The sequence below is a fragment of the Oryctolagus cuniculus genome, chromosome 3, assembly GCF_051225735.1.
Source record: "Oryctolagus cuniculus isolate XC-2025 breed Fujian yellow rabbit chromosome 3, ASM5122573v1, whole genome shotgun sequence".
NCBI lineage: Eukaryota > Metazoa > Chordata > Mammalia > Lagomorpha > Leporidae > Oryctolagus > Oryctolagus cuniculus.
Genome location: NC_142869.1, coordinates 14,180,763 through 14,198,198, shown reverse-complemented (window position 1 = coordinate 14,198,198; position 17,436 = coordinate 14,180,763). Strand labels below are relative to the sequence as shown.

The window sequence follows — 17,436 nt, the reverse complement described above, 5'->3', positions numbered from 1 at the left end:
TCTCTTTTTCCTTTGTGGGGAGGGGGATCTAGAACAGTGCCTGGCACATAGTAGGAGCTCAATAAATCTTTGTTGAATGTCTCCTCTCTCTCTCCACTCTGGGAAACTCAAATCCTGCCATGTGTTTCTTTCTGGTGCCCACTGCTCCCATCTGTCCAGTTAATATTTCCCTTCTGTTTCCAAAATAATTCGCCATAAGCCCAAGTACCAGACAAGAAAGAGAGGTCGGAGCCCCTGCCAGGGAAGAAATCTTTGCTTCAGGTATCTCATAGTCCATCTCGGCTTTGGGGTGTTAACAGTATTATCTCTGTTCCCAGTCTCCCTCCAGGCTCCGTCCTGAGCTCTCTCCCTGTCTCACATGCTCCATTCCTGCCTTTCCCCTGATGAAAGGAAGGGGACTCAAGGAGAAAGGCCAGCCTTGGTCCCTGAGCCTCCAGAAACGCTCTCCTGCCTCCCCCCATGTCCATTCCTGCTGTACATAGGAGGCTTGCTCTGCCCCCTGCAGGAGTGAGTCTGCTCCCCAGAGCAGAGGGGACAGGACAGCCTCCTGTTGGCGACATCTCAGCTCTTCCTTGGCTGTTCTTTCCCCTGTTCCTTTAGTTTTGTCCCGCACTTCAGATTTCTATTTTGTGTTGAACTTGCTTTTTTTTTTTTTAATATTGAAAACATGACATTGCCCCAAGAGCCAAAAATAAACAGGAATTGAAAAACAAACAAACAATAACAACAACAAAAAAGAAAATCAAGCTGGAGGCATCACAATACCTGACTGCAAAGCATACTACCTGACTACAAAGCCACAGTAATTAAAATAGCAGGGTACCGACATAAAAACTGATACATAGATCAACCAAACAGAATAGAAAACCCAGAAATTAATCCACATAAATGCAGCCAAGCCATTTTTGACAAAAGTGCTCAGACCATACGGTGCTGTCAGGACAATCACTTCAACAAAGGATGCTGTGAATACTGGATTTGTATATGTAGAAGAATGAAATTAGAATTATACCTCTCACTATATTCAAAAATCAACTCAGGATGAGTCAAAGACTTAAATTTAAGACCTGAGACTATGAAGTCGCTGGAAGAAAATATAAGGGAAACACTCAAAGATACTGGTGTAAGGATGAACTCTTGGACAAGACCTCCAAAACACAGACAACAAAAATAAAACTAAACAAATGGGACTACATGAAATTCAAAACCTTTTGCTAAGCAAAAGAAATTATCAGTAGAGTGAAGAAACATCCAAGAGAATGGAAAAAATATTTGCAAACCACCAATCTGACAAAGGATTAATAGTTTGAATATATCAGCAACTTAAAAAAAAAAAACTCAGTAATAACAAAAAGCAATCAGTCCAGTTGAGATGGGGGCAAAGTACTCCAACAGATAGTTCTGAAAAGAAGAAATACAAGTGGCCAACAAATATATGAAAAATGCTCAACATTACTAGCTATTAGGGAAATGCAAATGAAAATGACAATGAGATATCACTCACCCCTGTTAGAATGGCTAAAATCCAAATCACAGAGAGTAAAAAATGCTGGCAAGGATGTGGGCAAAGGGAAACGCTTATACACGGTTGGTGGGAATGTAAATTGTGCAATCACTGTGGAGAGGACTGTGTAGACTTCCATGTGATTCAGCAATCACACTATTGAGTATATACCCAAAAGACTTGAACACAATGTATGAAAGAGTTACCAGCACTACCAGGTTCATAGCAGCACTGTTCACAATAGCAAAATTTGGAATCAATGAAGGTGTCCATCATCAGATGAATGGATAAAAAATGTGGTACATGTACACACAATGGAATATCATTCAGCTATAAAAAAAAAAAGAATGAAATTCTAGGCCGGCGCCGCGGCTCACTAGGCTAATCCTCCGCCTAGCGGCGCCGGCACACCGGGTTCTAGTCCCGGTCGGGGCGCCGGATTCTGTCCCGGTTGCTCCTCTTCCAGGCCAGCCCTCTGCTGTGGCCAGGGAGTGCAGTGGAGGATGGCCCAGGTGCTTGGGCCCTGCACCCCATGGGAGACCAGGAAAAGCACCTGGCTCCTGGCTCCTGCCATCGGATCAGCGCGGTGCGCCGGCCGCAGCGTGCCGGCCGCGGCGGCCATTGGAGGGTGAACCAACGGCAAAAGGAAGACCTTTCTCTCTGTCTCTCTCTCTCACTGTCCACTCTGCCTGTCAAAAAAAAAAAAAAAAAAAAAAAAAAAAAAAAAAGAATGAAATTCTACCATTTGCATCAAAATGAATCCAACTGGAAGACATCATGTTGAGTGAAATGAACTAGACACAGAAAGACAAATACTGCCTGTTCTCCCTTATATGTGGGAGCTAAAATTCAAAACAGATGTCTGTTTGTATCAGTATTGCTGCAAATACAGTTTTGTAAAACTCTGTTTTATACCTTTATCAAACCAATGATTAAGAAGGTTATACTATTATAATTTGAATGATGTATGAATATTTTAAAATTTACTGTGTATGGGTAAAATGGTCTTTTTTCCATTCAATTATTTTTATAGCTGTTGTCTATATTCCCACTAAACTAGGGTCTTTCTGCTTTTTACTTGTTAAACTTTTAATATGGTGAATTATTAAGCCTTTTTACTGTAATGTAAATTTAAAATATGCTATCTCAGAAAGAAAAGAAACAAGAGGGAGAAGGAAGCAGGTTGAGAGGGAGACGGGGAGAGAGGGAATGAGGGAGGAAGGGAATATAATTAGGTTCTTAGAATTGTATCCACAAATCAAATTGAATCTGTTAAAAACTAATTAAAATTAAAGTACAAAAAGAATATTTAATATCATAGAAGTGCAGAATGGTGTTTATTAGAGGCTAGGAAGTATAGTGAGGAGGGATGGATTAGGAAAGACTAATGAGTTTTAAAGTGTAGGTAGATAGGAGTAAGAATTTCTGATTTCTATTCCACAATAGGGGGCCTATAAATAATGATAATATACTGTGCATTCTCTTAAAAAAGAAGGAAACCTAGAGTAGTGGCTGTTGTTGCTCAGTGGTCAAGGCTCTGCTTCACAATTGCACATGCTATGTTAGAATGCCTGGGCTCAAGTCCTACCTCCACTTCAGATCCAGCTTCCTGCTAATGTGCACCTTCTCACCCTCTGTGGCTTTGTGTTTCAAACAATGTAACAAAGCAATACAAAGTTTAAAGAAAAAAAAAAACAATTAGAAAGGATTTTTGAATGTTTTCACCATAAAAAAGTGCCTTATGCAGTAAGGTATGTTTATACATATTGGAAATTACATAGTAGGTTCATGTATAGTACCATCATATGGTGCCATGTAAAATGTGTCAGAAAAATGAAATAACATTTAAAACATTATTAGGCATGTTATCAAGTAGTCCACATAGGAATTTTTTTCCATGCTAATCAACCAGAGAGAAAAGCTAAGGTTCACTAACCGAATCAGGCACATATGCATAGGGTCAGGTTTTGGAACTGAATTCTAGTGTTCTCAAAACTATGGTTTCCTTTATTTGTCTTGGAATCAGAAAGTAGCTCTTGGGGAGGATTTGTTCTTTTTAGTAATCTTGTGTGCATTTTCATGATAGGGCTCGGGAAGATGTTTATATCATAATCCCTCAAATTTGAGAATATACTCACTTTCATTAAAAGGAGATTTTGTAAATGTGATTAAGATTTAGGACCTGGAAATGAAAAGCTTATATTGGTTTATCCAGGTGACTCAATCCAATCTGGGGACTCCTTAACAGTGGAAGGAGAATGTAGAAGAATGGGCAAGAGAGGAGTGACTTATGTTGGCTTTAAAGATGGAGGAAGGGGACTATGGTTGAAAAATGTGGCATCCTCTAGAGGTTGACAATTGACCATAGCTTACATCCAGTAGGAAAATAGAAACCTCGGACCTACAGTCTCAAGGAGTTGAATTCCACCAACAACCAAAATGAGCACAAAATAGATTTTTTCCCTCTAGTCTCCAGAAATGGCCACAGGGCTGCCAACACCTAGATCTGAGCCTATAGAGATCTTACCAATTTCTCAACTGCACTATGGAAGGGAACTCATCAGTGTGTTTAAGTATAAATAGGTAGTAATTCATTCTGGAAGCAATAGAAATTTAATACCAGTGTTCATATCTTTGCAGAATCACTGCACCCATGAGTCAGCAAAGTTAGTAGGGCACTGAGAGTCCCATGCAGCCGTCTAGATAACTAGAGGTGGAGACAAAAGCCATAATGTCAGCTTGCAGGTATATCTCAGGTCCAAGAACACAACTGGTAGAGGCACACATTTTCAACTGTCTGCCAAACAGAGGTCACAGTTTGGAGACTTGCCCAGAGTGTCAGCAAGCAGCAGAAAACACTGGCCTCTTATGTTCAACAGGTGAATCAAGTGTGCGTGTCTAGGTTAACTGGGTGTGTACAATTCAAGCTCCTTTAAAAGCAGTGCTTTATTGTACGTAAGCATACTCACTTTTATTGGAGAGCCCTGTGATAAGTAAAGTTCCAGACTTCGATTCTTAGCATACAAAATAAATGCATTGCTGCAAAAAAGGCACTGGGTTCCGTAATCCTGACCATATCCTGATGTAGTTTCCTTATCTATTTTGGACCAATTTTTCCCTCAAGTCTAAATGTTTATGATTATAGGATATTAAAAAAATATAGTACAGTTTTTCTTTCCTTATTCACAACTTATATTTCATGTATTCACAAATGCCTGTAGAAAGTATTCTCAGGAAAAAATTTAGCTTGAATCACTTAACACATATTAAAAATTTAATATTCAATATTAGCTCAGAAGTGTGTCAAAGAATATTATTGTCAAATGACAAATGTTTTGAATAAACATACCCAAAGTGGGTGGTAAGATTGTGAATGATGACTAACTTTTTCTTCATTAATTTTTATATTTTTATATTTTGAATTATTACCTTAATAAAATCCACAAAAGTTTAGAAAGTATGGAAGTGAAAAGATTCTCCTCCACAAAAAGAAAAGCTTAATTAAACAGAGCTGAGTCAACTCATAGCTTTAAAACAAGTTCGGGAAAGTTCTCTAACCTCACGGAAAGAAGAGTTCTTGAGGCTAAAAAGTGGCATTCTGGTTGAGTATAATAAAATCACACAGTGCTGACAATTTATTACTAATTGAAAAGATCTATAAACATCTTCCATCATGAGACTGGGCATGAACTGCTGTCAGAACCCTAGCCCACACTTCCTGAATTTTAATCAATCATTTTCTGCTCGCAGCTTGGAGATATGTTTAGCCTACGCCTCGTGACTGCTGACAGCATCAGCAGGAATGACAATAACATCCCTGGTCAAACAGTGAGGCCTGTGTGTGCCACCCAGGCACCCACAAGCAAAGGAGCTGGTATTGGAACAGCCACAGCACCTGCTTCTCTGAATCTGATTTATTCAAGAGCATAAACACATGCTTGCCAACATTTTATTTTTTATCTCTGAATAGCTCTTTCTGAGAATCTTGAATTAGATTCCATTCAGTTCACTTCAATTCATTTTGCTAATAGTAAGTAGATACTATATGCTTGTTCTTGATCACCAAAGGATTTTCTTTGAAGTGTACCTAAGAATTTCTTTAACACAAGCCAGACACTTGGATTCCTTTTGCAGGCTTAATCTGTACTTCTGTCATCTGCAATAGAGGCCTTCTTTCTTCCCTTTGACATGCATTTAGTGAGCACCTAGCACACAGCAGCTATTTTGTTACTATGGAAATACACAGGTAAGAATCATAGTCCTTGCTTTGGAGGCTCTTTGGGGTCTGGGAGTCTGTGGATAAAAGCATACTTCAAATTCCTAGTCCTGGAGAGGGAACCAATGCTTATCATTGAGATTGTGGACAGCTCTACCAGGGATCAGACTGGTCACCAGTGAAGTGATAGAAAGTCAATTCTGGAACACTAACATCTCTTTAATTTTAATGTATGGGGGCTCTTTCCAGCACACCCTCTAAGAAATGGATTTACAGTGAACTAATATCAATCTCCATGCTACCTTGTGTATTTAAGGCTGGCCACCAACTGTAGAATAAAATCCCCATAGCTTGATAGGAAGCAACAATTTGCTACCTTTCAACACCTCTGAAATCACAACTCCTATCTAAATCACACTATCTTTCTCAGATATGAAAAGGGAGGTGATAGAAGCAGTAACAAACAAAACAAAACAACAGAAACAGAGACAGAAAAGAGAGGTTCTTGCTTTTTTCCCCCCCAATTTCTTGGCAGACTGGAGCTGGGAAGACAGTTCAAAACCTCTAACTACTCACCTACATTCTAGTCACGTATGTATTTAGAAAAGCCTGACACCAACTATAAGGCAGAGGACTGCCCTGTGCAGTCAGAATGGGCATAGAAAGTGTGCTCTCTTAAAGTAGATGAGCTTTACTCTTCTCTTCGGGATAAGAAAGAGGGGATGGGATGGGATGCTGGCCTCTGAGTCTCTGCAAGGTTGGAAGAACCTGAGTTGCCCAACCTTTGCCACAGCTGTCTTCCCTTTGGGCAATTCCCACATAACGAGCCTCATCTTCGGGATATATAAGCAGTTATTCTCTTCATTGCATGCTCAAATAACCACCTTCACTGCTACCGTTCCCATTGCTGAAATACAAATTTGGTCGTAGATCACTTAAAACAATTGTTCATGTTGCTCAAGTCAGATATTTTAATAAACAATAGTGTTATTAAAATAACAATGTTTCTTTAATTTCTCTATGCAAATGTCTGAAAAAGAGTAAATACTTTCTCAATTTTTAGGGCTAAAATATCTTTAAACTCTTAGTGTCCATTCTCCTTGTTTTAAACACAAGGAAATAAACCCAAAGAAGCTTCAAGACCTGGCTGAGGTTATACTGTCTGGAAACCACTGCTTCCTAATGATAAAGAGATACATTTTTCAAATTGATTGGATGTTGGCCGCATAGTGGCTCTAACTTCAAAAAACTGAAGTTAATGAATGAACCTTCCATGTTAGCATTCAGAAGGTTCCTGAAAGAATCTTATCTCAGCAAGTTAGTAGGCCAATAAATTTTATTACTAGCGGTTTCATACATAGATACATTTATAGCTATCCACATAGATAGGTCTTAAAGCAAACGAGAACACCTTTTACTCACTTGAGAATAAAATCTCCTCTTGAAAAAAATGTCTGATTCTTAAATTAATGAGTAACATGCAAAACAAAAAGTAAACATCCTTAAATATTAGATCTCTATATTTGCATTTTTCTTCTCTAAAAATCTGGCTGGGATCCAGCATCACTTTGCTTTTTGTGAAGGTTACTCAGCTGTACTCCATTTCCATTTTCTCATCCTAAAAAGCTGTGACAAAGGGACTTTTAACAGCTCATCAAATAAACAATGGGTGTTCAAGAATATTTTAATTATATTTCATTGAATAGCTAGTTTTAAGGTTTTTGTTTGCATGTTTGCCAAGTCCAGTGTTCATGCTTGTGTTCTTACAGAATGCATGATTTGGAAGGCCAAAAGTCACTGGTCATTTTGACAGCCTCAATTAGTCATTTTAACTGCTAATTACTAAAATAATTGTAAGAAGAACACCTCACTGTGTTCATCATAAATGGTGTCATCTTTTCAACGAGACTTCCCTTCAGATCCTATTGTTAAACTCTGCCATTTTGGTGTTTAATTTAAATTAAACAGCTGCTTCGCTTCCCCAATTCTTCTCGTCAGGAGAAGAGGTATGCTGAAATTGAATTAGAGTAACTGAACATTTTCATATTTTAGCAGAACAAATTAAAAGAATTTTTGCTGACTGGGGTCCACTTCAATCCAACTGCAAAACACTAATGTTTTCAAAGGCAAGTGTTCTTGATTGCCACTAACTCAGTCATATTCATTAAATTTTATTATTTCTGCATCATTAAATGTAGGTCAACATGTGAGTCCAGCAAACACAAGCATTTGTTTCCAGCTCATGGATATTACTGTGAAAGATAAGAAGCAGACAAGATCACTTCAAAAGGGAAGGGAGGACCTCTTGTTTGTAAACATGCACATTGACATCTAGGTTATGAGAGACAATGTCACAGCCACAGGCTTATCTTGCCAGAAATATATTTCTATGGCAGGAACAGAATCAAATGATGCCTCTTTGAGTTGAAGGAGCCTTTGTTTGCAAAGCTTAACTCACTTGGTGCCACTGCTGTCCTTAGAAAAAGAACGAGCAGTAAGATGGTGACCAAAGTCAGTGTCGCTTCCAATATCTTGTGTTACTGGAATGTCATAAATGACAAATTGTTAATCAGAGCAAAAGGAGCTGGAGCTCTCGTGTGTTAAATTCTTTCTTAGAAGCTCTTCTTATGGTGGGTGCTCTGAAGGTTCTTTCACTTGCATTGCTTTCACTGATGGATGCTAACTGCGTATCTAATGAGATTCTTCCTGGCTGGTGGCACTGGTAGGCAGTTGGAGAACAGTCAGGAGGAGCACAGACTGTGGACTCAGTATCTGCATGTGACTCTGCGTTCAACACTGACCAGTCATTTGATCTGGGGTGAGCTCCTGATCTCTAGCCATCTCGTTCCTCATCTATAAAATAGGAATTAAAATTCTTTGCTATAGGGTTGTTGCAGGATTACAGGAGACAGCACAAGTCAAGTACTTGGCACTCAGAATGTGATGGATAGCTGTCTGTATGATTGCATTTTCTTTCTTTCTTTCTTTTTTTTTTTTTTTTTTGGACAGGCAGAGTGGACAGTGAGAGAGAGAGAGACAGAGAGAAAGGTCTTCCTTTTGCCGTTGGTTCACCCTCCAGTGGCCGCCGTAGCTGGCGTGCTGCAGCCGGCCCACTGCACTGATCCAAAGGCAGGAGCCAGGTGCTTCTCCTGGTCTCCCATGGGGTGCAGGGCCCAAGCACTTGAGCCATCCTCCACTGCCTTCCCGGGCCACAGCAGAGAGCTGGCCTGAAGAGGGGAACCGGGACAGAATCCGGCGCCCCGACCAGGACTAGAACCCAGTGTGCCGGCGCCGCAAGGCAGAGGATTAGCCTATTGAGCCATGGCGTCAGCCCATGATTGCTTTTTCAGTGTTCACTGAGCCTTACAAAGTAGACAGTGAGGAAGATGACTTAAGAAACATCATTATCAGATACTGACAACATGGAAATGTCTAAGTCATTATTCCACTACAATCTACATCCCTCCTACTCTCTTGACTTTCTCTTTGCATCTCATTTGCAATGAGAAGGGAGGCTGTTTCTCCTTCTTTCCATAATAAATGTAGCATAAATGTACAATTTTTTCTTTCCTCCTTTTCATATCATAAATGTAGCATAAATGTACAAAAACGGGGAAGTGCATTTAAGATGTTGGCATCCTATAATGGAGTGCCTGGGTTTTTTTGTACCTGCTAATGCTCTTGACTCCAGGTTCCTGCTGATATGGACCAAGGAAGCAGCAGTGATGGCTCAAGTGGTTTAGTTCTTGCCACCAATGTGGGAGACCTGGACTGAGTTCCCAGCTTTAATCCCACCTGAGGGCTGTTGCAGGCATTTGGGAAGTAAACAAGCAAATTGGAGCATGCGTTTTTTTTCTCTCTCTCCCTATTCCCCACCTCCTCCCAAAAAGGCAGTGAAACAGAAACATTCCCTGGTCTCAATGGCACTTAAGAGAAAGATGATTAGCAGACAAACAAATTAAGCAACAGGATCATCTTAAGTAAGAGCTATGTAGAAAGAAGAATATTGGGTCAGAGAGCCAGACAGAGGGAAGCTGGAGGCTATACCAGGGTGGGGATACTTCTACTTGGTGATTCAGCACAACCTTCCTGGGGAGGTAACAATTGAAAATCTGAGGGATGAGGAGGAACTATTAAAACTCTGGGACAAAAGCAGCAATCTAACCATCTAATTTCTTAATTTCACAAATTAGGAAACTGAAGCTCTAAAAAGAGAAGGGACTTCACAGTCACAGAGCCTGGCTTGGAATTCTGGGCTCCAGAGCCATGGGCTCTGCATTTCCTACACCAACTCCCACTTCCCAGAATCCACAAGATCCATCTGGAAGTGTGCCATGGAACTTGAACTTGAATAGTCAAGGAGAGAGTATCACAAGATACAGTAAAGGACAGCCAGTCAAGAAGGGCACTGACTATACAACAGCATATGGGGAAATAAAAATCTTCAACTTCAATAAATCCTATTTTTAGGGCATTAAAATGTCAACCAAAGAAACCTTTTTCACTCAATGCCTGTGAAACAGAATAAAAAATTCTCATGGTTTGTTTATTCTAGTAATTAATTTTTCTGATATAACCAATTATTTTCAAGCTACGAGGGTTTAAAAATGACAATATAGATTTGATAAACCTACAAGGAATCATTATTATTACATATTGTAATGGACAGACTGATGGGGGCTTAAACAATGGGAATTTATTTCTCCCAGTCCTGTTAGCTAGACATATGAGATCAGGTTGCCAGCATGGTTGGTCTTCCAGTGAGGGCTCTCTTCCTGGCTTACAGATGGCCAGTGTGCTCACATGGTCAAGAGATGGAGATCTTTTTTTCTCTTCTTTTAGGGCCAAAAATCTCATCAAGAGAGACCAACCTTCATGGCCTAATCTACTCCTAATTGCCTTCCAATGGCCTCTTCTCCAAATGCCATCACATTGATGTCTAAGGTGTCAATGTAAGAATTTTGGGAGCAAACAAACTTTCAGTCCATAACACATGTCCCGCACTGGCTGGAGTCATTCTGCTTTAAAAACCTCTGGTATGAAGAGTAACATTTGCCACACTCTGGAACACATCTTTAAGGTATCAACACTCATCCTATTACCCAGGGTGAGAACTTTTGCTGATTATGATTATAATGATTTAATGTATAACATGGCATTTTTCTTAGTTTAGAAGCTTAAACTCAGTTCACTCTACAGTTAAGTGAGTGGAGCAACAAATATAAAACAAATAAGCAAGAAATTTGTGCCTCATACTTGGTAAGTTCTCAACAAATGTTTTACCATAGACATTTATCTCTGCTCTTTCTCTATGCTAGGTCTCATAGAAAATGATTTGGAGAAAAAGCCAAAAACCATATATACCACACTGACTCATTCTTTCTTTGAAACTTCTGAAAGTTTTCTAGTTCCCACCATTTTTACAATTTATTTGAAAACTGCTCCAGTGCCCTTGAGAAGTCAAAAACATTAGCTGACAAAAATCAGCAGCATTCAAACTTGACCTTATAAACCAAGCGTGTGTTGACTTCTTCACCAGGTGAAGAGGTCAGGGTCTTTCTTCATTAGAAAAACACAACTGTGTGGTTTCTGCTAAAGTACAGATGCCCTTGTCATAGGAGCTGTGTCAAAACCAGCAACAAAAGAAGGCTGTGCTGTAAGGCCAAAAGAACAGGCCTTTACTTTGCATATTGGTTTTAACTCTGGAAGCTGACAGAAAAACAAGTGCTTCACTTTCATTTAACACCCCTTTCTATATCCTCTGATGCACTGTTACCATGACTTCTGGGAAATTCCAGTATCCTCACAAATGTTTTGAAACTCCTCCTATTTTCAGCTTTTTAGATGTCACATATTTCAAAAGGGAGGAAGTTTTTCCTTCTAGGAATTCCTCATCCTCTTGTAAACATGTTTATGTACCCATTACTTCTCAATCAAAACTCTTTGGTAGGTCAAAGGTTCTCCTTACTCAAAGCTCCCTAAAATATCAAAAGTAGTCTCAGTGGGGGAGAGAAGAGTTAAGAGAGATCAAAGTGAGGAAATGGAATTTTTGTGATTATTATTATTATTATTATTTTTTGACAGGCAGAGTGGACAGTGAGAGAGAGAGAGAGGGAAAGGTCTTCCTTTTCCGTTGGCTCACCCCCCCCCCCCCCCCCGCATGGCCGCTGAGGCTGGCGCACTGCACTGATCTGAAGCCAGGAGCCAGGTGCTTCCTCCTGGTCTCCCATGGGGTGCAGGGCCCAAGCACTTGGGCCATCTTCCACTGCCTTCCTGGGCCACAGCAGAGAGCTGGACTGGAACAGGAGCAGCCGGGACAGAATCCGGCGCCCTGACTGGGACTAGAACCTGGTGTGCTGGCACCACAGGTGGAGGATTAGCCTATTGAGCCGCGGCACCTGCCACTTTTATTGATAAGAATACTTTCCTCTATCCTTTTACATTTTTGGGGTTGATGAGGAGGGAGTGAGAAAACACACTTGATACAGGAAGGTTCTTTTTTAAAAGAAGTGAATAACAAAATGTGATACAGTAAAAGATAATGGGGCCAGACACCATGGTGCAGTGGGTTAAGCCACCTCTTCAGATGCCTGCATCCTGCATCAGAGTGCTGTCTGAGTCCTAGCTACTCTGATTCAGATGTAGCTTCCTGTTACGCATCCTGGGAGGCAGCAGATGATGGCTTGAGTACTTGGGACCCTGATCCACATGAGAAACTTAGATGGGAATTCTTCTGGGCCCCTGACTTCAGCCTGGCCCAGTTCTAGCTGCTGCAGGTATTTGGGGAGTGAACCAATAGATAGATCTCTATCTGTGTCTCTGTCTCTTTGCCTTTTAAGCAGATGGGAAAAAATTCAAAACACAAAGCAAAAAAAAAATTAAGTTGTAGAGTAGTTTTGTGTAATAATAGAATAAATATATGTTTTAAAGAGTGAATGTAAATAAAACGCTAGGATCTACTTGAGTAAATACATAAAAAGCTTTAAGCGAAAATGGGTATTTGGTCTTTGCTGAACATTACTTGCTTTTGAGCTTCCTTATACTATGTCGTTCTTTGACCCTGTGTAGGTTTTACTCTTCCTGTTACTCAAATTCCTCCATTGCTCTGATGTAAAATCATCCCATAAAAAAGTTCATCTTTTCTAACAGTGATTTAGGGTTTGCAGAAAAGCAATATATACCTTTTGTTAGTATTTTTCTTGTGAATTCTATCAAATATGAAATATACACAGAAAAGTACAAAAATTCCAAATTCATAAGTTAATAAGTTGTGGCAAGCTAAATGGATGAATTCTTGCTGAAGTACAAATACATTTCATCTAATTTAAAAGAGGACTTTATCAAAAAAGAATGTATAATTAGTGACATTAACACTTTGAGGTCAATACTGTACATATAGTCAATGAAAATAATAAAATATCAAAATCCTAGGATGGGAGAAATATTTCTAATCATTTTAGAAATGAGATTCTATCCTTACTTAAGGTATACTAAGCTGATCTTCTGTATATTAAGATAATCGAAAATGAATCTTGATGTGAATGGAAGGGGAGAGGGAGTGGGAAAGGGGAGGGTTGTGGGTGGGAGGGACGGTATGGGGGGGGAAGCCATTGTAACCCATGAGTCGTACTTTGGAAATTTATATTCATTAAATAAAAGATTAAAAAAAAAAGAAATGAGATTCTATATCAGGAAGCTTTCTTTGTAAGATAAACAGCAATGAGACTTCAGGAAATTATTTAAAACTTGACTTGATGCTATGAGTTGATGTCAGCATGAGTGGTTATTCATTTATTATCTACAGAAAAATTTTAGGATAACTAAAGAGTAAATATTTCTCTTTTCAAAATGTCTGATCTTTACTAATAATTGTTCTAGGAAGGGATGTATAATAGTGGATCCTGACCAGACCTCTACAAGCACATGAATCTACCCCAGTGCCTTAGGTTAGAAGGAAAATCAAGTTGACTTTGGGATACACCTTTACCTTTCTCAGCAACTCCTGTAAGAATTTCCCTCTCTCAGTCATTGACCTCACTCAGCATTCATTTGATTTCTGTTTTCTATATTACAAACACATCTTGAAGCTTTACTGGCTTGTGTGTGTGTATCCCTATCTCATAGCCCAAAGCTACATTGTTATTCTGACAACCTCATCTGTCCTTATAAGATGGAACAGAATTCAACCACCAGTACTTCACTGGAGCATTGTGGAGGGCCCCAGCCCCCCTCACAGGGTTTTCATGGAGGACCTTGTATAAATCCAGCATAAAATATTTTTCCCAACAGAGCTTTCTAGGATTCTCAAATCTCTAGCTTTTTTTAAAAAATTATTTGTAATACAAGTTTCATGTGCTTCATATAGCCTGTGCTGAAGTCAGAAAACCATGCTTTTTCCCCACTTATCATCTTTTTCTCCACTGACAAGCAAACATTGAAGACTTGAGTTAATACATAGCGTCCTGGGGGGTTGAATGGGTGTAAGCCATGGTTAGACTCTACACGTAGCCCAATTACAAGGTTTTAGTTTTGAAGATGTGCTCTGCCCTCACAGAATCCCACAGCATTCTGATGTCAGTTCAGAGAACTCACCACTTTCCTGTTGCCTTCAAGAGTTAATTGATAGGCTGGAACGCAAAGCACGTGTCTTCTTGCTGTCCAAATCTCTGCCAAAGCTGCCTGCCTAGATGCATAGCATCCCATGAAATGTTTTGGCAACAGCTAGTGCTGGAGTGTTGGCCAAGGTGCTGAAGAAAAGCAAGGGAGAAAGGGACATCTTTGCCTTGGAATCTCCCCTCCCCCTTTGCTTTTTAAGGCACTGAGCTTATTCCTTTTGACAAGACACCCTAGGGGTTCCAACACGACATAATTTTGGAGAAAGTAGTGATGCGTGTGTATGGAAGAATATCTGGGATGCATCTTGTTAATGGAAATTCTTGTGCCACAAGTTCTAAGAGAGTTCACTTAAAAATAGGACACACATAAAAAATTATGCTGTTTATTCCAATTGAATGATTTGAATGTTGGGTATCAGTTATATACTTCTCCATTAGATCATTACTGAGACTCTATTAAAGGAATCAAACACAAAATAAAGTTACTGTGCAGAGAAGGGCAAACCATTACAAAGCTATAATTATTTTTCTACACGTTTGAAGATTTTCCTATTACCTCTATGTTTACTTGGCTTGAACATTTTTTGAAATATTGTTCTTATTGACAGTTCGTCCTTCCTGCCCTGAAAACGTTTGCTCAAATATCAGAACCACAAGCCGTCCCTGGTACAGCACTGGCCAATGGTCGCATCACCTCTGCGTGACTGCGCGGTGCAGCCAGCGGTGAGTGGCGGGGAAGGGGCCCTGGCCACCAGCTCCCACTCTTGGACATCCATCCGATGCCCGCTCCCGCTGCCAGGCAATTTGCTTCCGCCCCGTTCAGCTTTCCCACCTCTGGCTCCAGAGAATAGTCCTGGCTGTGGGAACTGGCTCTGGGCAGCTTCTGGCTCCCTCTTCGTTAGTGACTGGCAAGAGTAACGCTTTCTTTGACATTCTCAAAAGGAGCCGTTTAATGCCTAATGATATTTACTGGCAAAAAGAAAACGAAACACACAAGGCAGATTCCGGTCCAGCACAGTGCGGCCAAGAGCGCGGCTGCTGAACCCGTCTCCAGCTGCCAGGCTGTGCCCCCTCGCTTCCCTTTCCCACCAGACTAGGGTATTTCTCTCGCCACTGCTACCCCGGAGCGTGACATTACTGGACGTCAGGAACATCTGGAGTGGAGTGGATACGATTTGGGGCTCAGACGCTAGCTGCGGCCCCAGGGACTTCCCGCGGAAATCACCCAGCCCTTAGAAGGCGATTCGATTAAGGAAGTCACCATGCAGGGTGGCTGGCGGGAGAACCCCGCGAAACGTCTTAGAAAAACACCAGAGACCGCTGGGTACTTCTGTACCCACGTGTCCTCCCGCCTGGTCCCCCAACGCTCTCTGGAGTAGCAGAAAGTTCACCCCGCGGTCAGAGTACCTTGCCGGCTACAGTGTTTCCGCGGCAGAGTGCAGGTGGGGAACCCAGCCCCAGCGCAAGCGGGGTCCTCGGATCCCGTACCTTCCTCTCCACCGGTGGGAAGGACGCGCAGCCCTGCGGACGCAGGGAGCCAGTTTTGCAGAAGCCCCCTGGGATGCCTGGCACCCCGTCACCTAGCGCCACCGCAGCTCAGACCCAGGTACACCCTCGCCCACGCTGCGTCTCAGCCGCCAACGCAGCTGCTAATCGAAGCGTCCCGCGTCCCCAAAGGCGCCCCCGATTTTTACGCGTCGTGGTTGGGGGGGGGGTGCAGCCTGGAGGAGGTGGCACAGGAGAGGGAGTGCGAAAGCGAACACCACCGGCCTCACGGCAGGGGCGCGTGGAGCTGCCCTGGAGGCCAGCCTCGGCCCCGGCCCCGGTGAGCGGGGAGGCGCGGAGGACGCGCAGCACTCACCCGCTGCTGCTGCCGGCTGCTGACGGCCACCGCGGCGGCGGACGCGGCGCTGTGCCGGAGCTCGGCCGCCTGCCCAGGTCGCAGCAGGCTCCGGGTGAACCTGCGGGTCCGCTCTCCGGCCATCGCGGGCCGCGCCGACCGCGCCGCGGGCCCGGAGCGTGAGTCCCACCGGTCTCCTCCGCGCCAGCCTTCTCTACCCACCCGCCGTTCAGGAAGCGGAACTCGGAGCCGTTCCCCCCCTCTTCCTCGCTCTACTCGCTAGAGGCGGGTTTTTCTCTCCTGCACCCCCCACTCTTCCCACCCCCTTGCCTCCGCGGAAGCTTCGCCACGACTTTCCAAACTCTGCTCTCCTCTGGGCGCGCGCGGCCAACTCGGCTGGCGGCTGAGGCCCAGCGCCCGCACATCTGGATCGCGAGCCGCGGGACGCGCGTGGGGCGGCTCCCGCGCGCGCCGCCCACCCGGCACAGCTGGCCGGCCTGCTGTCCCCAGCACTCCAGCCGCTGACAGGCTGCAGGGGCTCCGGGCGGGGCGTGCCCAGGGCCCTCATCGCGGTGTGGAGGCTGCCTAGAGGTCTGAGTGGCAGCTGCTTTTGCTGGTTAGACCCTACTTTCTGGAGCTAGCGATGGGCGCGGGCCGAGCAGGGCTCTCTCTTCAGCCTTGGAAAAGGGGCAGAGGTTTATTAAGGGTGTGGTGCGTGGGGTCCCCTCAGCGTATTGACCTCTCCTTTGCTGTGCTGTGTAATAAGCATCTACATTCATTCACACCTTTAACCCGTATTCCTTAAACACCTGCTGTGGGTCCCCTCGCACCCCTCAGGAAACTAAGGAACTGAGGGGACTTTGCCAGTGTGGACATTGATATTTCTTTTTTTTTATTTTTTATTTTTATTTATTTTTTTGACTGGCAGAGTGGACAGTGAGAGAGGGAGACAGAGAGAAAGGTCTTCCTTTTGCCGTTGGTTCACCCTCCAATGGCCGCCGAAGCCGGCGCACCGCGCTGATCCGAAGGCAGGAGCCAGGTACTTATCCTGGTCTCCCATGGGGTGCAGGGCCCAAGGCTTGGACCATCCTCCACTGCACTCCCTGGCCACAGCAGAGAGCTGGCCTGGAAGAGGGGCAACCAGGACAGAATCCGGCGCCCCGACCGGGACTAGAACCCGGTGTGTCCGCGCCGCAGGCGGAGGATTAGCCTAGTGAGCCGCAGCGCCGGCCCGACATTGATATTTCTTAGGGCTGGGGAA

General features: G+C 43.0%; 1 protein-coding gene across 5 annotated transcripts in view; it reads right to left on the bottom strand.

Moving 5' to 3' along the window:
• Window positions 1-16,627, bottom strand: part of DOCK10 (dedicator of cytokinesis 10) — a 299,156-nt gene extending 282,529 nt beyond the window's left edge. For 2 of the 5 annotated variants that reach the window (XM_051849117.3, XM_008259243.5), the window contains exon 1: window positions 16,197-16,627. In XM_051849117.3, the coding sequence (XP_051705077.3) occupies window positions 16,197-16,319 (123 nt within the window). In that variant the 5' untranslated portion in view covers window positions 16,320-16,627. The remainder of the gene's footprint in view (window positions 1-16,196) is intronic. The other 3 variants (XM_051849118.3, XM_089328957.1, XM_089328962.1) reach the window with 3 other exon arrangements.
• Window positions 16,628-17,436: the final 809 nt, after the last annotated feature.